Below are 23,145 nucleotides of genomic sequence, written 5' to 3' on the forward strand. Positions count from 1 at the left end.
TGGAGCATTCTTGATTGATTTTCTGTTAACCATTATCTATGATGTTTGAAAAAGACAAAGTTTGGAGCATTCTTGATTGATATTATGAATTTAAGCCATATGGCTAGAGTTGTTTCAATTCTAATTTAATTTAACCTAGGGAAACCCTGCAATTGCACCATGAAACAAAAGTGAAGACAGTGGAAAGCAAGAACAGAGGTAAATTATAAGGCTAGTTGCTAGAGCTCTCCTCACCCAATTGGTTACCAATATCCAAGTCCTCCTCTTATAATTATTCAATTTCTCAGGAAGAAATATGCCTTCTCTTTAGCAAGCTTGTAGTTAAAAAAAAAAAAAAGCTAAAGGCTGAATTATGAAAAATGCTCAAAGTGTACTGATCAAACGTGAGCCTTCTATCAAGCACCCGACTAATAAAAACATTGCCAAGCAGCCAGCAGCATATTTCATTCCATTTACATCTTACGTGTGACGAGTTTTGCAAAATTATGTTCCTCAGTTTTCTTTATGACCTGGTTTCTAACCAAGATGCTACTCCTCAATGACTGAGAGAATGAATATGTTCCAGGATAACCTCTCAGTGTCATGGTTTACAAACAGCCTCCTTATGACTGATAAATTGTAAGTGAAAACTATTTCACTAATTTTGTAACACTTCAGTTACTGTATTGGTCTACCATCTTAGACTAGATATGGTGGCAATTGTAACAGTAATGTTTGTACTCCATAAGAACAATATTCTTTAATAACAAAAAATAAATAAATTCCAAATAAGTAACTTAACAAAATCAAGTTGAGATGAACTGCTAGCGCTTCCAAGCCTTTTCTGCACCTCCACACATACTGGGCTTTTAAATAATTTGTATTTTTCCTAACTACAAACCGGAGTCCTCCAAATAAGAGTATTTCTTCAGGAGCTGAAGACATACTGTTATTTAAAGGATGATGGTTTGTATATGAGTAGGAACAAATAGCTTTTACTTTTCAGGTGCAACAACCATGTACTTTTCAAAATAGTCCATTATAGTTTTTTAAGTACTCATAATGGCTCTGTAACCTAGATCACAACACCGACGTGACAAGATAAGTATCCTGAGCCCAAGTTTATACTTTAGTCTATCCAGTACGGGAAAAGAGAAAAATACACGCAAAGTAAGATCAAAGTGGACATCATGAAGTCTTGAAGAGAGGCTTTGTTCCCAGTGAATAAGAATGCAGCTCTGAAAAAAATAATTTATATCAATGAGCATTTTACTTCTATAAACATAACACTGATTTATTGAAGGATTGGTAACTTAATGTTCATGTGTATTTTCTCATGAATAAAGCGAGATGTTTTAATAAATTCCAATCAATTAACTTCATCTAATATTGCACATTATAACATAATTTATAGATGTTTCAAGCACACAAACCTACTGTATTTACAAACCATAATTTGAAGAGAAGAAACCCAGAAAAACAAGAATAAAACTGTTGTATATGAACAATATTTCATATAATTTGTTTAACTGAGGAAGTATACTTCCAATAATTGAAGTAGTTTACTGAAGGGAGAACTAGAAGAAAACTGGAATCGGTGTTATCTCCAAAAGCTGGGAAGTACAGTAGATAACATCAAGCTAATCTTGCATCAATATTATTCTTGAAATTTAGGAATAACACTGTAGACCATCTATTAATTAATTTTTCAAACATTATCACCATGAATTAGTGATTCAATACCATATACTATTTTATTCCCATAAGTGTGAAATACAATACAATTTGGGTGTACCAATATTTTCATCTCTACAAGTTCTTCATTTATACTAAAATAAAAAAAACTTAGTAAATCTATTGTGCTTTCTCAACATATGAACATAGTCTAAGCATATTCTAAAATTCAAGACATAATACTAACTCCCTGTTCAAATGTAATTGGTGTGAGGATGTGGCTTTAACTAATAAAATATATAGTGTCAGTGTGTTATGATGATCCTAATGAATGCTACAAATTCTGTGGGAGGACCATAAACTGCAATGACATGTAAGAAATATTTAGGATATAAATGCAAGAGAATGCAGTTTTCAGATTCCTTCTCCTTCAGCAGTCTGCACATTCATTTGCCCAATTAAGATTGTAGATATGTATTGACCTAATAACCTGAACTTCTGTTTTGAAATGCTATCAGTAAAATACAATTTAAAACTGCTATTTCAGTTGCACTTGCTTAACTAAGCAGTATATTATTATTATTATTCCTTTCAAAGCTAGTTGGAAAAGCAGAATGCTATAAGCCCAGGGGCTCTAACAGGAAAAATAGCCCAGTAAGGAAAGGAAACAAGGAAAAACGAAATATTTTAAGAGTAACATCAAAATAAATGTACTATAAAAACTTTAACAAAACAAAAGGAAGAGAAATAAGATAGAATAGTGTGCCCAAGTGTACCCTCAAGCAAGAGAACTGTAACCCAAGACAGTGGACGACCATGGTACAGAGGCTATGGCACTACCCACGAGTAGAGAACAATGGTTTGATTTTGGAGTGTCCTTTTCCTAGAAGAGCTGCTTACCATAGCTAAAGAGTCTCTTCTACCCTTACCAAGAGGAAAGTGGTCACTGAAAAATTACAGTGCAGTATGTGCTGCTCTTAAGATTGGCATACTATGTCCGGCAATATCTTTAATAAAAGATGTCAGATTCCAACGAGAGGCTACCCCCACCAGGAAATCAGGCTGCTTCAGCTCTTTTAGTGGTACAGGGCAGAGGTGCTTCGCCCTCAAAATTGGTGAATCTTAAAAACGGTGGCCTATGTGTATTTCATACATCTGAACAACAATACTATACAACATGCATAAACAATTATATATCACATATATTCTTTCAATATGAAAATCACTGCAGGTACTGGCTTCTAGGTTTTGGGATGAGAATGAATTAGTAGAGACCTGTGATACAGTACACAATACCAAGAATCTATGATGTGATGCTTCCAGCTATCTCTTCTATCTAAAGGTGTAATGCATGAATGAAATTGTAGAAAGCTTCTATGGTTCTTTCTTACTTCTCAGTTGTAATAAAAACTATAGTCATTTAGAAAAATACCAAGTCTCATTAGATGCAAGACAAAATAAGGATATCCAACTTGGTCAATCACTTGTTCTTTTTATAAAATCATCTCGTTATTGGCAATGGCTATTTCACTAGTTCTTCAGACTTCAGTAAAAACATTGAATTCAAGAGGAAAGAGGACAATTCCTTGGATCAGATCCAAAATACCTGTGTATAGTGAAATTTTCAGATATACCTCATCAACTTTTTTAGTTGGAAACAAAAATCAAAACCTGGGACAAGGATTATTTGACAGGCTCCCACAATAATATTGACAGCTATCTTCAACTTCATGAGTCAAATGCAAATTACAGTACTGGTAATGAGGATAGAAACATCATTTCAAGGCTACATAAAGGATTCAAAAGTTGAATCTTTTTCCTTAAAAAGTTTCAATACTCCCAAAGCATGACAAATTACTGCATGCTTAAATGAGATGGTACTGGAAAGATGATAGCTTCCAATATCATTTTGCGAACACAACAAAGTGACGTATGCAAGATCTAGATGTAGAAGTAGGCTGTTTTCCGATTCCTTTAATATAAATGACCCCTGCTCATTCCTATGACCCCTCAAGATCTTAGCTGTTCAATTCATGACACATAATATTCCTGTTTAATCATGTTACCATAAATTACTTTACCCACAAGGATACTTTTGATAAAGCTGCTTCAGCTGCACTTGAATTCTGCTCCTATGATTGTTGACCACTTGAATGAATATTAGACCAATTGAAGAATCAGGACACTGTAGGTCTCTTCAACACTGGAGTTCAGAGTTTTCACTTGCCTCAAACAGTTCATGATATGATGATGAAGTAAATTTCATGAAAGCTAGAGTCTATATTGTGAACTAATCCTAAATTTGTCTAACCAGAAGCAGTTTTTTGTAGGCAGACCAAGCAAACCAGTTGAAGAGTGGTCTCCATCCTACAAGAACAAACAATAAGTAATGCAAAGAGAAAGAGCAAAATCTATACTGTCAAAATTTCAGAAACTAATGGATTTGTTACAATGAGTTGGAGAATCAATTTCATCTGACTAGCCTTGTAGGAGGTAAAAAAAGAAAAAAAATCCCCCCCCCTTGGGACTCAATAGACTATGAAGCCCTGTGCTTAAGGGGACCGTCCGGGTTGGTATTTTGGCATACCAACTTGAAAAATTCAAAAATCGTTTTATTGTCTCTCTGTATAGAGAAACATATCGTACATGCTCTCCAGAAGTTTCAACCCATTATTTTTACAAATAACGAAGATATAGAGGTTTTTAAATGATGACGTCATCCCTACTGTGTCGTCTGCATGACTTAGTTTGACAAAATCGTCTTTGTGTGTAATTTTGCATATATATAGCGATTTTTCACTTATATTTCGATCTATCGTACGTCTGGCAGAAATGGAAGGCATTTGTAGAGTGTAGATGAACGAAGTCTACTACAATAACAGAAGCCAAAGTTGCCAAAGATGTATAGAAGTTATAATATATGCCTATGTTTACTTGAAGTTCGTATGTACATTGTGTTTCCACAACGCCTTCGGGAACATTATAGCAAGGCCAATGTTACCTAAGGTTGTAGAAAGAACAAATAGTCAATAATTTTTCCAAACAATGAAAATAGCGGTCTTTAAATGATGACGTCACCTTATGGCGTCGTCTGCATGACTGAGTTAGACAGGTGCGCAGTTTCTCTCTCTCTCTCTCTCTCTCTCTCTCTCTCTCTCTCTCTCTCTCTCTCTCTCTCTCTCTCTCTCTCTCCCTCTCTCGAATTATTTACCACTGCCATTTATACAAATACTTTTATTCTCTCTCTCTCTCTCTCTCTCTCTCTCTCTCTCTCTCTCTCTCTCTCTCTCTCTCTCTCTCTCTCTCTCTCTCTCTCGAATTATTTAAAACTCCCATTTATACAAATACTATAATAACAATGTTCAACTCTCTCTCTCTCTCTCTCTCTCTCTCTCTCTCTCTCTCTCTCTCTCTCTCTCTCTCTCTCATGTTTCGAAATCTCGTACCTCTGGCAGAAATGAAAGACATTGGTAGAGGGTTAGGTGAATGAAAACTACCACCTACGAACACATCACAAAGTCTCCAAAGACATGTAGAAATTATAATGCATGTGTTTATTTACTTGAAGTTTGTATGTTGATTGTGCTTTCACAACGTCCTCTGGAATTTTATAGCAATGCCAATGTTACATAAGGTGATAGAAAGAACAAAAAGTAAGTGGAGAACAAGAAAACAGAAGCCAAAGATGCCAAAGATGTATAGAAGTTATAATGTATGCGTTTGTTTACTTGAAGTTCGTATGTACATTGTGTTTCCACAACGCCCTCGGGAACATTATAGCAAGGCCAATGTTACCTAAGGTTGTAGAAAGAACAAATAGTCAATAATTTTTACAAACAATGAAAATAGCGGTCTTTAAATGATGACGTCATCCTTATGGCGTCGTCTGCAAGACTGAGTTTGACAGATGCGTAGATCTCTCTCTCTCTCTCTCTCTCTCTCTCTCTCTCTCTCTCTCTCTCTCGAATTATATACCCCTGCTATTTATACAAATACTTGTATTCTCTCTCTCTCTCTCTCTCTCTCTCTCTCTGTACATCCTTTTATTAGATAATAGAATGAATCTCTTTTTTTCATTTGTTCGTATATCCTTGCAAAAATTCTTATTCTCTCTCTCTCTCTCTCTCTCTATCATCTTATTTTATAATAGGATGAATCTCTTTTTCATTTGTACGTATACCCTTGTAAAAAGTACTTCTCTCTCTCTCTCTCTCTCTCTCTCTCTCTCTCTCTGTACATCCTTTTATTAGATAATAGAATGAATCTCTTTTTCATTTGTTCGTATACCCTTGTAAAATATACTTATTTTCTCTCTCTCTCTCTCTCTCTCTCTCTCTCTCTCACGAATTATATACCCCTGCTATTTATACAAATACTTGTATTCTCTCTCTCTCTCTCTCTCTCTCTCTCTCTCTCCAATTGTTATAAACTCCCATTTATACAAATACTATAATAACAATGTTCAACTCTCTCTCTCTCTCTCTCTCTCTCTCTCTCTCTCTCTCATGTTTCGAAATCTCGTACCTCTGGCAGAAATGAAAGGCATTGGTAGAGGGTAGGTGAATGAAAACTACCTGCTACGAAAAAATCACAAAGTTTCCAAAGACATATAATTTTATAGCAATGCCAATGTTACATAAGGTGATAGAAAGAACAAAAAGTAAGTGGAGAACAAGAAAAAAGAACCAAGAAAGAGGGAAACATGGATAAGAGTACAATGCTGAAACCTGCTAACTAAAACACTGGCAACAATTAGAGATCGCTGGCAACTCATAACATAGGAATAGTAAACTGAGGGTTCAAATACCTCCTTTAGGGTGCATTTATGTAGGAATGAACAATAAAAGTTATCATAATAATATTATCTTGATTTCTTTTAGAAAAGAAGCGAAAGCTTGCTGCAAATCTTTGGGAGCTCATAACTCAAAAACATACTTATTCCCACTTAGGTACACTTTTCTCTCTTATTTGTTGTTCGATATTAGAGAAAAAGATATCGTTGAAAAGAAGAATAAAAATTCCACAATTCTGTCAGACAAAATTTTGATTTTCGTTTTACATTTTTTTTCATGATTATTTTCCGTCTAGACGAGGAAAAAAAAATAAAAATTCATTAAAAAAAAACAAAGGAAAATCAAAATTCTGTCTGACAGAATTGTTCGATTGTTAGAGTAGTTTTTGTGGTATAAGTTTCAATACAATTGGTATTATAGTAGTGGGGAAAAATGTACCTAAATATTTTTTTTAAATCATGATTTTTGCTCATAAATCCAAAAGTTTTTGATCAAATGACTTGAAATTTTTATATGATGAAGGTATTATATGTGTCTAAAACATATATAGAAAATGTGTAATTTGGATCATTAGGAAAAAAAATGGCGGACATGGCGGACGGTCCCCTTAAAGAGGGCAATAATGAAAGTACCAAAATCCTGGATGATGAGAAAAGTGATTGCTGAGTTGCTAGTAAATTAGTCCCCTGGTAACAGGCAGAGTAAAAATTTAAAATGTATAAATAAGACCTATATCTACTAAATGCCCCCCTCTCGTGTGTGCACAATATCAAAGCCATCCTATTTATAAAGAAACTGGATTGGATTTTGATAAAGGTGTGTTACAGAATGAAAAGATTTGTGGCTGAAGTTCATTAGATATGCCATGTATAAAAATATAAGCTGTGGAGAGAGGTTGTTAACAGCAGCTGGAAAATTGACCAAGATCTCAAAGATTGAGATAATTTGGATATGTCATGTCAAGCAGAAAGTACCTTCTCCATTATTAAGATTATCAATCAAATTACTGCATTTCAACAGAAATTGTACCATAACTGATGACATAACAGCAATTTGTTATCTTGCCTGGTGACCAAAGAATAGTCTTCTTACAACATGCATAACACTAGCATCATGAATACTGAAAAAAACAAAATAAATACCGGTGATGTGGTCAAATCCTTGAGAGGTGGTGAAGAAGATTAGAAGGTAGAACAGCTTCCAGTTTCTCCAAGATGTATTGTATTGGTACATACCACCAACTCAAAAGCTGTAAAAAATTTACCTATTAAATTTCATCATTAGACATTACAAAACTGACTTATATATGAACTTTTTAAAAGTACTCAATGCTGTAATCTCGATTAAATCAATTTGAGGCTTCATATTACCGAGGTTGCATCAACTTTATAAATCTTATGTAAAGTTTAAAGAGAGAATTTTACACTATGTTAATATAAAATAACTTGATTCAAAGTTTCTAAATTGGTAGCATAAACTCATTACTGTACTATTTAAATGTGATATATACTTTCAAGACCCCTTTATACAATGATATTTTGCAAAATTCAATAACATATTCATATTCCATGTTACAAAACATGTCAAGACCTTTACAAAAGGAAACTTACTGTCTTTGCTAAAGCACCCATAGGTTCTGGATACTGATGAGTGAGAAGGGCTAATAATGCAGTAAAAGAACACAGCCCAGCTGTAAAAACAATGAAGAATGGCAACTCTTTCTTGGGGTATACCGAAACCTCATGGAAAGCTGTTAAAGCAAAATTTATGAAGTTAAAAACTTATAATTGTAAACAATGAAGAAACGTTATAAATATTATAATTGTCCCCACAAGCTGTACTGCAACCTTCCAAAAGATTTTATATAAATATAAGTGTTGTAATGAATATAAATTAGAGTTAGCATTATCATTATAATATAATAACACAAGACTATTGTACTCAACACTTAGTTACGGCTCTGAAAAATTTAGCTTTATGAATTGACATTTCTCAGGCATTTTAGAGTCAAAGTTGGCAAATAAGCTTTTTAATGTTTATGTGTTGAATCCATTTTTGCTGTTATAATGTTTTCAATTTTTTTTTATGTTTGTAATTTACTACTACATCATTAACAATTGTGTCTAGAGGGTTCTGTGCAATTTAATGATGGCAATTGATAATTCTTATAATGATGATGTTAATGTGACTCGGTATACAAAAAATCAAAAATTTTAAGTAATTTTTATTTTTCCTAACATACTTACCGAGAACTACTTTCTTTAGGAGTTACTGGTAATCTCCTCTCTACCGACCAGAGTTTTGCGTAGGTTACCCCCCACCCCGCTTTCTAAGGAGGCCTACCCCCAGCATTAAGGAATGTGCCCTGAGGGTAGGCTCAAGGTAGGTCGCTGTCCGGCTGGGTCAGACTCATCATTAAGTTCTATTGAATTAGCACAATGCTAGCAAGGGAAGAGAGGCACTCGGGGAAGGAAGGGAGGGCCATTACCCGAAAGTAGTTCTCGGTAAGTATGTTAGGAAAAATAAAAATTACTTAAAATTTTTGATTTGTTCCAACACGAATACTTACCTCGAACTACTTTCTTTAGGAGACTTACACTTTAGGAGGCGGGAGTGCTATTCTGACCCCCTGACCCGGGACATGGAGGCCAAGAGGCCTAGGGATAACGGGACCTACTAGAAAGCGGATGCGAGGGTAACTACACAAAAATTCACGTTAGTGTCTAAGTACTCACCCTTTGAAAAACTTCTTTTGACGTTCCTTCCAGGAGCGTAGTCGTGAAGAATGTGTTATCCTATGGTAACAGTTGGTATTCCCCGAAGAGGCAAGTAAGCAACTGGGTAGGAGGTAGGAAACCGCACTTGTGCCTACCGGTAGCTAGTCTTGATCGCGCCTGGGGTTTTACCGTTACACCGCTTGGAGGGCGGAGATGACTGTTCCAATGGAGAACCCGTCCAAGGATTTTCTTGAGTAGTCCTTGAGGTAATGGGCAGTAAAGGTTGACTGGTTCGACCAAGTACCTGCTCGCAGGATCTGCCCCACTGCCATGTTTTTCTCAAAGGCTAAGGAGGTGCTCAGGCCCCTGATGTCATGAGGCCGGGGAGTGCCTGGCACTGCCATGCCATCTTCCTTGTAGGTTCTGGCGATAACTTGTTTCAACCAGAAGGAAATGGTGTTTTTGGAAACTTGTTTCTCATTAATACCTGTGTAAACGAAGAGGCTCTTGATGCCTGGTTGGAGATGCGCTGTTCTTTCCAGGTATTTCCTAATTGTTCGCACCGGGCATAATTTTAAGTCTTCTGCATTGCCTGTCTTAGGGATGGCAGGAATTGAGAAACCCTCAAACTTCGGGTCCCAGACTGCTGGGTTCTGAGTCTTGGCCACAAAAGAGGGCACGAACTTGAAGGATACTTCTTTCCACCCCTTTGAATGAGAAACGTCGTATGATAGACCATGGATCTCTCCCACTCTCTTGGCGGACGCCAAGGCCAGCAAGAAGACGGCCTTGAGGGTGAGATCTCTGTCAACAATATCCTTCAAGGGTTCAAAGGGGGGACGACACAGCATCTTCAGGACCTTGGCTAAGTCCCACTGGGGCACCCTACTCGCCTGTGGGGGGCAAGACTGCTCGAAACTCTTGACAAGCATCGCTATGTGTCTCGAGGCCCCCAGGTCGATGCCCTTCAGGAGGAAGACTTGGCCTAAGGCGGCTCGAACTCCTTTTATGGCTGGAATTGACATTCCTACCTTGTCCCTAAGAAACACCAGAAAATCTGCTATGTCTGGGACAGAGGCCTTAAGAGGTCTAATGTGCCTCTCAGAGCACCACTTCGTGAAGGAGGCCCATTTTGCCTGGTATACCGCGGCTGACGACTTTCTCAGGTATAGAGACATTCTCTTAGCCGTGGAGGAAGAATATCCTTCCTTCTTCAGGAGCCGCTCGATAGTCTCCAGGCGTGAAGACGTAGGGAGAGTGGGTTGTCGTGGAGCCTGAGAAAGTGAGGCTGGTGCAGAAGGTCTGACCTGGCGGGCAGAGGCCACGGCGGTTGACTCGATAGGTCTTTTAGGTCCGCGAACCACTCTCTCTCCGGCCACCAGGGCGCTACCAAAGTCATCTTTAGGTTTCGGGCAGTCCTTACTCTGTTGAGTACTTGTCTTATCAACGTGAAAGGGGGAAAAGCGTACACATCCAGATTGTCCCACTTGTGCTGAAAGGCGTCTTCTAAGGCTGCTTTCGGGTCTGGTACAGGGGAGCAATAGACTGGGAGTTGTGCGTTCAGTTTTGTTGCAAAGAGGTCCATCACCGGGGAACCCTGCATTGAATGATGAGCTTGGCTACTTCCGGGAGAAGGGACCATTCTGTCCCTACTATCTGGCCCATTCTGCTGAGGCCGTCGGCCAGAACGTTTTTCTTCCCGGGAATGAACCTTGCTAACATCACCACTTTATTTTTTTCTGCCCAATCTAGAATCTCTATGGTGAGATCGCACAACTCCCTCGATTTCAAGCCTCCCTCTTTCTTTATGTATGCTACTACCGTGGCGTTGTCGCACATCAACGCCACGGTGTTTCCCTTTAGCAGACTTGCGAAGTGTAGGCACGCCTTCTGGACTGCTTTCAACTCCAGGACATTGATGTGGAGTTGCCTCTTCCCTTCCAACCAGGTACCTCGTGCCGTTTCGTCGAGGAGATGGGCTCCCCATCCCTGGTTGGAGGCGTCTGTGAACAGTAGTAACTCGGGAGGGCCGGTCCCGAAGGGCATCCCCTTGAGTGAGTTCGACTGGCAATGCCACCATTCCAGGGAGGGTCTTGTGTTTGGAAGGACTGGAATTAGCACCTGTTGTGAGTCCGTCTGGCACCAGAGGTTCTTGAGATTCCATTGGATGGATCTGAGCCTTACCCTCCCTTGGGGAACTAGTTTCTCCAATGAGACCAGGTGACCTATCAGCCTCTGCCAGTCTTTCGCTCTCCTGGGGTGTTCTGACAGGAACGGCTGAATGATGTGCCTGAGGTTTCTTATCCTGTCCTCTGAAGGGAAAACTTTTCCCCGAATGGTGTCTAATGTCATCCCCAAGTAGTTCATTCTGGTGGACGGGGATAGATTTGATTTCTTCGAGTTGATTACGATCCCCAGATCTCTGCAAAACTGGAGGAGACTTCTCCCTTGTTCCTCCAAGAGGACCTTTGAGGCGGAAAGAAGCAACCAGTCATCCAGGTATCTGATAAGGCAGATGCCTCGTTCGTGAGCCCACACTGAGACAGTCGTGAAGACTCTCGTGAACACCTGGGGCGCTGTTGACAGACCGAAGCAAAGGGTCCTGAATTGCAGGATCTGGGAACCTCATTTCACCCGGAGGAACTTCCGACTCGAGGGGTGGACCGGAATTTGGAAGTATGCGTCCTTGAGGTCGATGGTCATCATATAATCTTTCTCCCTCAAGGACAGCAGGACTGACTTCGGAGTGTCCATTTTGAAGTCCGTCTTCTTGACCATTTTGAAGTCCGTCTTCTTGACGAACTTGTTGAGAGCTGACAGATCTATAACCGGTCTCCACCCCCCGGTCGCTTTCTCCACCAGGAACAGGCGACTGTAGAAACCTGGCCCTGGGAGAAGAACTTCTTCCATGGCGCCCTTCTCTAACATGGAGGATACCTCCTCTTGAAGGGCGGTCCTCTTTAACGGGTCTTTGGGAGCTAGCCATTCTGTCCGGTTGGCCAGAATAAGAGGGGGTGGTTCCGTTAGGAAACGGAAGTCTGTAGCCCTCCTTTAGTACGGACACTGTCCAAGGCTCTGCCCCTTGAGCCTTCCATGCTTGCCAATGACGTCTGAGGCATCCCCCAACCCGAGTCTTGGGCGGGGATAGAGGGCCTCCCACTCTATCTTCTTCTAGAGGGGCGGCTTGATCTGCCTCTCCTAGAGGCGGAGTAACCCGACCTGAAGGAGCTTGAGGGCGCTGGAGCTCCCCTGCGGGGGGGCTGAGGCGTTGCGGACCAGGAGGAAGAGGGGGCCTCTCTCCTCGTAGTGCTGGTAGAGGCTTGGGGCGTCGCGGCGCTATCCGAGACGGACCTCTTGTAGGGCGGTCTCCTAGAAGTCGTCGGTCTGGGGACGTTAGCCTCCTTCTTTTTCGAGACCTTCTCCATTATGGCTTCTAGTTCTTTCAGAGGAAACAAAGACTCTCCCCACAGGGATAGGCTGCTAATGGCTCGCGCCTCCCTGTCTGGTACCTTCCGAGACACCTTCGCTAGAACAGTGTCTCGCTTACGGAGAACCCAGTTAGCTGTTAGTGCGAGAGACTGATATATCAGAAACTTAAGGGTTTTACCCCCGGAGGTAATGAGGTTCCTCAGTAGGCCTTGCTGGTCAGGGTTCTCGGGGTCGAAGGAGGCTTGTACACCCACCAAAGTGGAAGCCCACCAGTCCAGCCAAGAGGAGACGTTTACTAAGTCCCGCGACATTTCCTCCATCATGGAGGCTTCTGCTGGCGAGAAACAGACTGGGGCCGACGAGGCTCTATCGTCTGAGACGCCTTGACTAAGGATGTCTACGGCTGACTCCACCTTGCAGGGGCCTGGGCGTCGTCCTGCTGGCACATAGACTTTGCCTTGGGTTCTGAGGCCCTGGAGCAATTTCGAGGCACTCAGGGTTTTGGGGGCCTCGGCATTGCTGGCCACTACCTTGTCGACATACTCCTGCCCTAGGACTAGATCTCGGGCTAGAGGGAGTGCTAGGGACGTCTTAGGTTGGGAGGGAGTCTGCATGATCCTCAGAAGGCTTGACCTCTAGGAATCTTCATCCGTAGCCGCAGGTTCTGCTATTTTGTGGTGCCTTCTGATAAGGCTAACCACTCTCCTATAGGCGGAGTCCTCCGTCGGGGAACCCTCCCCTCCGTCAGCCGAGGTCTCGGCTTGGGGCCGGGGAGCTGGGTTACCGGGCACGCCGACTGGACGCCTAGCTCTTGGGGCCAGGGGCGCCGTCCTGCCGAGGTACTGGACCTCATCTGCGGGTATGTCCGCACCAGGGGCTCGGGATAATGCAGGCATCGCTGGTTCAGCGGGAACTCTCGTACGCCCTAGGGCTCTGGGTGCCGAGGACGCGGTTCCCGTGGGCTAACCCGACAGCGGGAACCGTTCCTTCCGACCCGAAGGCCGCACCAGCTGGGCTGGTTCGGCCAGGCCGCCTGACAAGAAGCGCGTTTCCCCCCGCTGGGCGAGGTGAACCGGAGGCTTCGAGGACTTATGCCTTCTAGAGAGGTCTTTCCTGCGGGCTAGGTCGCGAAGGTCAAGGCTGTGCTTAGAGGACGGCAGCCTTGGCGATCGCTCACTGACCTCTTCCTCTGACGAGGAATAGACGTCCGATGAACCCGACGACACTGTGTTCACCGCGTGTCGGCTGGTAGCGGGGACTGCGGGGGACTTCTTCGGGCGTTGAATGCCAGAGGTCGAGGGCTGGAGGAAGTCATCGGGGACTTCCGTGGGGAGGGTCGGGAACGACTCAAAACGTTCCTTGCCAGGGAGCCAGGGTCACATCCATCCTTAGGGGTGACCTACCCGGCGTCTTCGGGAGCCTCCAACCGAAGGCATCGTTACCCGAAGGTCGAACTTTCCTCTGGTTGTCTCCCCCTAACGACGATCCAGAAGCACAGGCCCACGAGGGCGGCGGAGATACCGACACCGCGTTACTACCCCACAAGGGGTCATCGGAGGAAGCGTGCCCCCTGAGCACAAGGGCCGACTCCCCGGACGCACTACTGGGTCCTTCACTAGCCCTAGAGGGGCCCGCAATTGGCACTGCACTTACACTGGGCTCCTGGGAAAAAACGCCTTGTTCATTCACAACACTAGACTTACCTCGTCCCCTACTCTGTGTAGGGGACGGTGAAACCGAGGCCCCGTCGGACCGCTCACTGGGTGATGGTAGCGGCGAAGAAACACTAGTTTTCCTGGGGGAACGTTTCGCCAATTTCCTCTTTTTGGTGCCGTAACGTACCCACTGGATATCGCTCCAGTCTACACACTCGGGGCACGTATCTGCTGACGAGCAAACCTTTCCCCTACAGGAGGAACAAAGGGAGTGAGGATCCACTTCAGGCTTGGAGAGGAACGCTCCACACAATTTCCCGGCTCTAGGCCCAGGACAACGGCGGATTTGCTCCATAATGCACACAAAGCACGACGGGAATCAATGAAAACACTGGGTAAGCACACGGGTGGAAGGTGGACGCACAGGAACACCCGGGAAAAGTACACTGGAAAACGCAAGTTACCACGCTGGGAACACGTGGGGCACTAGAACGCACACAAAGGATCGATAGAGAACGAGAGCGAGGTGTTTACACCGCGCGACCAGAGAACTTAATGATGAGTCTGACCCAGCCGGACAGCGACCTACCTTGAGCCTACCCTCGGGGCACATTCCTTAATGCCGGGGGTAGGCCTCCTTAGAAAGCGGGGTGGGGGGTAACCTACGCAAAACTCTGGTCGGTAGAGAGGAGATTACCAGTAACTCCTAAAGAAAGTAGTTCGAGGTAAGTATTCGTGTTGGAACAACTTACTTTTTATTCAATGAAACACCCTTTTTGGTTGCATTTCGGTTTGAAGTTTTCTATCTAATGTGATTTGCAACTTCCAGTTTTACCATTCATGTCTTTTTGGTTTTATTTATAATTTAATATTGTAACTTTATTAATAATTGTGTTGTGAGGGTTACATGCTACTTGATGATGACGATTATGATGTTCCTGTGCCTCAGGAGACAATGACTGCATTACTTTATGTTTTATTCAGGAAAACACCAATTTTAATTGCATTTAGTTTTGAAGCTTCCTTCTAGTGGGTTACAATTTTATTGATTACTACATCAACTTCATTAATAAGTTTGTTAAAATCACTATGTAGTATTAATGATGAAATGATAATGATGTTCGTGTGATTTTTATTCAACAAGACACCAATCTTGTTATATTCTTTTTTTAAGTTTTTAAATTGTCTAGTCAGAGATGATAACTGATGGCAGTCAGTGATAATAATGACCACAATAATAATAATGGACTCATTGAATGTGGAATGATTACTGTACCATTTACTTTTAATTATAGTTCATTTTGCAATGTATTCGTTTTAATTTGTCAGCCATCTTGGAATCATGTTTATAGTTTCGATAGAAGTATGAGAAAAGTAATATTAATAAAATTTATTGTAAGGTGGCTTTAAAATATAACTTATGAATGTTTCAAGGTTAGCATATTGATATACTGTACAGACATGGCAAGTCTTTAGAAATTATGCCATTTTGGATTTGCCCGTCAAGCAGTATCAGCTTGACAAAAAGCAAAAATTGATTCAGCACACAAAAACATCTTTTAAAATTTTATTTGATACCTCTAACTCCAAAATACCCCCGGGAGTCCAAATATCTGAAAACAGGACTAGTCTATTAGCATCTTGTTATGATTTGATTTGATTTACAGAATTAGTCCCATATGGCCAAAAGCTGAGCCTTGGGGAGGCCATTCAGCCTTGGCAACTAGATTGAAGAACTTTAAACGGGACAGAGATAAAGAAGAAGACTACAAAGTAAATACAGCCATGAAATTGGACACCCAGTCAAAATTCTATTGAGTTAAAGAGAGTAACTCCCTTGAAGCAAAACAGCAATTCTAGTGTATTACTAATTCCCAGCTTACAACAAAACAGGTAGGTATAATCATGCTAAGACAAAACTTTGTCAACAAGTTTGGCCATCAAAATAGCTTCTGCAAAAATTCAACTGTTACCACTTATACAATACTAAAAATAAATTCACAAACTGTCCTAAGATGTAAATATATTTCAGTATTGTAGAACAAATTTGTGCTAAGATCCTAATGAGGTTGTTCAGGTAATCTGAGGCCCACTTACTTTAAAACTCGATGGAGCAAATTATGTTATTTATACATGTGATTAAATTCTGTCAAAAAAAAAAATCCATAAAATATAACTTAAGTACTACTATTGTTACTGGTATAGAAGTTGATTTCCTTATGTTGCTCACTTGCAGAATTTGCTCTTCATTTAGAGATGAAAATCAATATAGGCTAAATTTTATAAAGTTGGATACGATGGTCAGAAAAATAAAATGAAGATCAAAAGTAAAAGCCAAAAACACAGGTAAATACAGTCTACGGATGGTAGATTCTGAAGAGCAAGTTGCTAGTAGTACTTATTACTGTAGTTCAGTCTTTTAATATCATATAGTAGTTTACCCCCAAGCACCTTGTAAAAGTAAGCGCCTGGCCTGGATTTAGCATAAACTAAATCTGATTGCTACAATGTGAAAACATAAAAAGAAGCTTACATGGTAACAGCTCTCTATCTGCACATTCAGTACATGTTGGGTATGGATAAAATAGGTGGCCTTTCTCCAAAGGATATGGAATGATTCGGAATGTTCCTTCCCAGGTACAATGTAAAAGATTCAGAGCACCTTCAACCTGTAAACAATGTCAGAATCAATTACATTTTATTGATACAAAATTTATTTTAAAAAAAAAATGCTTAATAAACATTTAATCTTAAGATCACCAAAGCTGTATCCTTCTTTCTTAATATTGCTATCAATGCTGTTATAAGACAATGGAAAAGCCTCTATTAATCTACTTTACAAAATACAGTAACAAAATGCTGTTGTAATAAACATCATCAGATTACATTATGGTAATATATGGTTCAATAAACTTTTAGTGACAAAATACTGATATAGTAGTAAGAAACTTGTAGCTCTCAAGAAATCAATATTAAAATAAACAAAATGTATATGAATACACAGAAACTTTCTCTACAGGACTAATTCAAATTTCCACATTTTAGAATACTGCACCAAAGCTACTGCAGATTCATTAAAGGAATACAGGAAATGCAAGCAGCCATGACCATAAATAAAAAAAAAAAACTATTTTAGCTTGAATAAAAAATATTTTGTAGTTTAAACTCTGTAAGATGGTCATCAATAGTCCTAATGATTAAGGCGGCATCAAGTTGTGAAATAATGTTGTCAGCAAACACAAATTCAGTTGGAAGAAACTGCACCCAGCTTGTCTCAGGTCCTAACAACAGTAGATCACAAAAGGAGGCTTCTCATGTCTACCTTATGGTTGGCTGTTACTTCAAGCAGAATACAGGTGCTGTGGTTCCTGATGGCTGCTGCTTCTACAAACAATTTTGTATGGCTAACCTTGGCAACTTTTACAGATCTTTTTCTCACCATTAGCAAATATTTTCATACTCATGAGCCTGTTCAATTGCAGAAACTTTTGCATCCACACCTTCCAAATGCTTTATTGGGACTTTAAAAATGTGCATCCTCAAATTTAACATTATCTGGCAAATCCTCTCTGAGGAGGGAGTTTTTACAGAGAAAATTAAGGCCACCTCCAAACCTGGCAATGTGCATCAAAGAAATTTTACTTAAATGTGAGTTTGTTTAAAAAAATATTGTGCTATCATTTCTCAGGAAGGGAAGTTTGGTTTCCTTTAACCACCTTGAATTATGTCCACTAGTCACTGTAGGACTTCGGATCCATTCCACCCTGGGTTTTTAACTACATCATAATTTTTAAGTCAGATCTAAATTTTAGAAAATTATACACAAAGTAAGTTCTCTATTCTCTTCTACCCTGTACTCTGTCTGCTTGAGCTTCCATCAGGACTATGGCTTATCTATCACATTATTCTGCAATTTCCTTGGGCTTCCTACAGACCATCCTACCACTTCCATATTTATTGTTCTGGCTAAGAGATCGTCATCCATTCATATGACTTCTCGATCAGCAGATCGCCATCCCTTCTCATCACATGTCTAAACTACCTTAATTTGAGTTCTAAGTCATGTTTTATGCTTCTTGACACCCCATTTCTCCACCACTTCTTTACTTGCTTTACCTGTGATATAATCTTGCCACCACACTCCAGCTATGAACTCATAACCTTCTATAATGACACTCCTACAAAGATTTTAGTTTTCTTTGTCAGAGCTCATGCTTGGTTGCATATAGTGCAGGTTTATGTACCCATCATAAGTCTTCGCTCTCTCTACTTACAAGTCATTTTATTCAAGAGTATTATGACTACCTGTTCATTTCATCTATGGCGCTACTACTCTCACTGGCACTGTTTTGAAGGTAACAGAAATGCTTTACTTATTCCAAGACCTACCCATCTATCACAACATAATTTTCAACTCTTCTATCCTCCTCATTTGGTTTTTTCCATGTACATCGAATGTTACATCTATAATACATCACACAGTTCATCAACATCTTTCCGACAACAGCCACAAGGCCACTTAACTGACAGTTTTCCCTTGGTTTCCTTTCCAGTCACAATTAGCTTTGTTTTGCCTATATTGATTTTCAGTCTTCAACTCACTATTCCACTCTTTTATCTATTAAACATTTCCACCACCTCCCCACTTAGAATTTACATTTATCATTATGCTATAACAGATCCCACTTCTTGCACTTCTCTGTGGCTTCTTTCATCATTATGATTAACAGCACAGGTTCAGTGCTGATCCTTGAAGAATTCCAGCATTTATCTCAAACCCTGATATTCACACCACTGCCTTCACTCTAATTCTTGTGTTTTGATAAAATAACAACATTAATGTGGGTCTTCACCATGCCAATTTGATTACTTGTCTTGGTAAACTATTGAATACATTTCCCTAATCTAAAAACATGAAATAAAATGTATTCCTCTTTTAAAGGTACTCTTCCTGTAATTACCTTTATTAACATTGCTTCTGTTATTGAGCTCTAATTTTTCTCATCCTGTCCTCTAACACCTCAAATATTTTCTTAGTTCTTTCAAGAAATATTATTCCTCTTTAATTTTTACACCAGTGCATCCCTGTAATATTCATATACCATTACCATAAGACACTTTTTCTCTACTCTTCTAGTCCTATCTCTTCCTTTATCAAGAGTTCTTCCTCTACCCACATTACTTTATCTGTCTCCATAAGAGTGGGCATGCCAGGGGAATTTCCACTGCAAATGAGGACTGTGTGCGACATATTTTATTGAAAATTATTATATGAATGAAATAACCTTTCAAAAAAATTTCCCAACTGTGTACAACTTACCCTTTTCCAGTGGGGTAAATGAAAAAACGCATATGCGATGGCCTCTGAATCACCCCTCTTAAGGATGTGTTCTGGAGGAAGAATAAGAGGTTTCATCTCCAAAAGATACTGGAACAGATGAAAATATAAATTAGATTTAATATAAAAATATAAAGTTAATTGTGATTTAGTTTAGATTACAACAAAATTGGAATACTAGTATAGAAAGTTCCAACCATTAACTGGAAACCAAAAACTTAGGGGAAAAAATTAAGTAAACAGAAAGAAAGCAAATTTTCCTAAAATAATTACTTACCTATATGTTTACACAACATTATTTGGCTATATGCTTCAAATATGATACATTTTGTTTACTATCCTGAATTTTGCTTCTGAGCCCATTAGGTATGGGAAAGTAGGAAGGTATACTGTATATAAATACTACTGTCTTAGGTAAGGAATGAAATAAATATTATGAAAATTTACTTTATTTTAAAGAATCCCCCCAGAACGTTCACTAGGCCGAATATCCTATCAACTAGGATAGGAGATAGGGATCATCTACATGGGATGGTTTAAAAATAATTTGAGTGTAATAAGCAATCAAATAATGCTGAAAAAAAAATGTGAATTATTTTCACGTACAATCTAAACTTCTGCTGTCACTGCTTGTTATAACTTAAGGATGGTGACAGGCTAGGTACTTCTCTTTTTACTACAAGTAGCATGAGAAATACTATAGGCAAGTCTTACAGAAGTATGCCCCATAAGGGAAATTATCCCTGTTCCAAGGACTTCACCATATGGTAAAATGAAAAAAGGGCTGATTACCCTAGTATGAAACCTAAAACTTTGAAAGTTATGTTGCCTATATGCAAGAACATACACCACTAAAGTTCCATAGATTAAACACCAGAAAAATGAAAAGAATGATAATGGACAAGAAATATCTCCCCTGGGTACAAGCTAAAATGTTCTTAGCAGCATCTAAAGGGCCTAAAATATGGCATGAATTGAAAACAATTTGGATACCTTTCAAAATGAGAGATGTGGCCACTCCCATTATGTCATGGAATCTTGTGTAGAGCAGTGGGAAAAAATTCATCTAGGTTGCCACGAGCCTCGATGCTCAAGCTCTTCATAGTGTTTTTAGTTATAGGAACTAGATCATCAATAATTTTGCAGAATAGATTCTTAAATTTGTAAGGGTAAAATCCTTACCAAATATGCTTTTAATATCCTAAATAGACACAGCAGCATTTAGTGTGGGTCTCCATTCAAAAATTCACAAGAGCAGGCAGCGAGGCATGTGTTAGCTTTTGGTCTTAAAATCATCCTTGTCCGTGACTTCAGGTAGAGGACACAGGAATGCTTTGTTACGAGCGAGACCAACTTTGTAAGACGAAGCTTATACTTCACTTAACCTTTTGGCAGAGGCCAGAGTTAACAGTTCTTTAGCCCTAATGGAGTAAATGGGTTCATAAGGAAGTCTCAACATATATTTCAGTATTACATCTGCCTAACTCACTGTGCCTAAGCACAGATGCCAACACCTCAGGAATTGGAAAACCTAATAATTTTGTCCAAAGACATGTTGGTTACTGATATTCCTCTCAACTTACGCCAGTTGGAATAAATTGTCCACTTCTGTTGGTACAGGGAGAAGCTGAATTCTCTCTTGGAAGCAATAAGCAATCATATGTAACCTGGAATCTCTTCAAAACCTCTTTGCTCAGACCAGCAGGGGAAGTCTCCAGGCAATCAAGTGAAGCAAGAAGGGTTTCAATGTTGAGAATAAACTGTTTGAGAAGGCTCCTTGAAGGTAAGGACCAGGGGAAATCTGTAATCAGAGTCCATAAGATTTGGAAATGATTTTTTTAGGGCTAAAAAAAGGACGATGTTCTAAACGTTGTGATGATTTTCCTTACCAAGGTGAATGAGGGTAAAATGTAATTGTCAAGTTTTGATAAATCATGAAGCATAATGTAAACTACCAGTACTATATGGTACATAACTGGTGCAGCAAATTTCTGATTTATGCGCGAGAGGAGTAGTGACAGATCTAGATTTGATCTTCCCAAAATCTTTCATATCTGTTAGCAGACAGGTTGTAATAAACATTCCTTGGGTAAGAGTTAGTATCATCTGCTCAAGTTGTCTTCTTTCACAGTAGTCCTTTCATTGCATCAAACTGAGGGATCAGCAAGAGATTTCTTGTCTCTGTCCACCAAAGGATCTCTTGTGCAAGGAAGAGGGATTCAAAATTTATGCTTCTTTAATTACAAAGAGTTGATGGGAGAAGTACAAGAGGAAGGCCAAGGTTTGGGTGGATGGATGGTGTGAAGAAAGCTCTGGGTGATAGGAGGATAAATGTGAGAGAGGCAAGAGAGCGTGCTAGAAATAGGAATGAATGGCGAGCGATTGTGACGCAGTTCCGGTACGCCCTGCTGCTTCCTCCGGTGCCTTAGATGACCGCGGAGGTAGCAGCAGTACGGGATTCAGCATTATGAAGCTTCATCTGTGGTGGATAATGTGGGAGGTTGGGCTGTGGCACCCTAGCAGTACCAGCTGAACTCGGCTGAGTCCCTGGTTAGGCTGGAGGAACGTAGAGAGTAGAGGTCCCCTTTTTGTTTTGTCTTCATTGTTCATGTCGGCTACCCCCCAAAATTGGGGGAAGTGCCTTTGGTATATGTATATATGTTAATTACAAAGATAGAATAGGACTGTTGTATTGTTTGCTAGATCAATCATCTTCCAGGCACAAGACCATTGGCTAGTTAGCGCTGCCTTAGGGCTAGAAGCGTAATATTTTAATTGTGCTCTATAGGCTTGAAAGGTGGAAGCTATCCAAATTGATCTCTGTGGTTTCACCAAAAAGAACTTAGTCTAAAACGGGAAAGGAAGGAATGCAAACAGACTTGGGAGGTGAAACTATCAAACATTCTTTCGGAAAGAACTGGAGGTCTCATTCTGGAACAAGATTGGGGAACAAGCTTCTTTAAGGAAGACAAAGTGCCCAAAAGGCTCATTCATCTGCTGGAGGAAAGATTGAAGAGGCCTGAACTTCTTTAGAAATGTTTGAAAGGAGTTAACACTCTTTGCTGAAGGTAAAGCCTAATAAAGAGAGGACATCAAATCATTCTTTTGGATGGAAGAAAGAACAGGTTATTTCGTTTAACTGAGAATGTTGAGAAGAAAACCATTCTGTTGAGATTAGAGACGTTATCTAATAAGCTGGTATTTTGCCTCCCATTTGTACGTTTTTCACAATTCTGTCTTCTTTTCCAGAATGATGAGGGGATCCAATGTTTGCAACTTTCCTTCCATTTGCCATTTTTATGAGCCCAGTACTGATTGGATTATACTAGTTGTGTGCGCCCAAAAAAAGAATGTGGATTTATTGAATGGTAAAACTGAACTTTTAATAGTCTAATAGTCCACTTACAGGGATAGAGAGTTTAATAAGCCTTTGGAAATTATTTAAAGTAAAAAGCCAGTAAGAATAGAAAGGGGTATTTTAATGAAAGTGACAATGAAATAGAGAAAGCTTTGATAAAGATTGTGTTTAAAGAGAACTGTATATTAAAAAATAGAAAACA

The 23,145-nt window shown here is 40.0% G+C and overlaps 1 protein-coding gene across 5 annotated transcripts in view; it reads right to left on the bottom strand.

Moving 5' to 3' along the window:
* Positions 1 to 498: 498 nt before the first annotated feature.
* LOC137615331 (protein ST7 homolog) overlaps positions 499 to 23,145 on the bottom strand; it is a 105,649-nt gene continuing 83,002 nt past the window's right edge. For all 5 annotated transcript variants that reach the window (XM_068345128.1, XM_068345124.1, XM_068345127.1 and 2 more), the window contains 5 exons: positions 19,568 to 19,675; positions 16,781 to 16,916; positions 8,057 to 8,196; positions 7,589 to 7,695; positions 499 to 1,217 (listed from right to left, as the gene is read on the bottom strand). In XM_068345128.1, coding sequence (XP_068201229.1) covers positions 7,600 to 7,695; positions 8,057 to 8,196; positions 16,781 to 16,916; positions 19,568 to 19,675 — 480 coding nt within the window. In that variant the 3' untranslated portion in view covers positions 499 to 1,217; positions 7,589 to 7,599. The remainder of the gene's footprint in view (positions 1,218 to 7,588; positions 7,696 to 8,056; positions 8,197 to 16,780; positions 16,917 to 19,567; positions 19,676 to 23,145) is intronic.

This window comes from Palaemon carinicauda, chromosome 21 (genome assembly GCF_036898095.1).
Source record: "Palaemon carinicauda isolate YSFRI2023 chromosome 21, ASM3689809v2, whole genome shotgun sequence".
In the NCBI taxonomy this organism is placed as follows: Eukaryota; Metazoa; Arthropoda; class Malacostraca; order Decapoda; family Palaemonidae; genus Palaemon; species Palaemon carinicauda.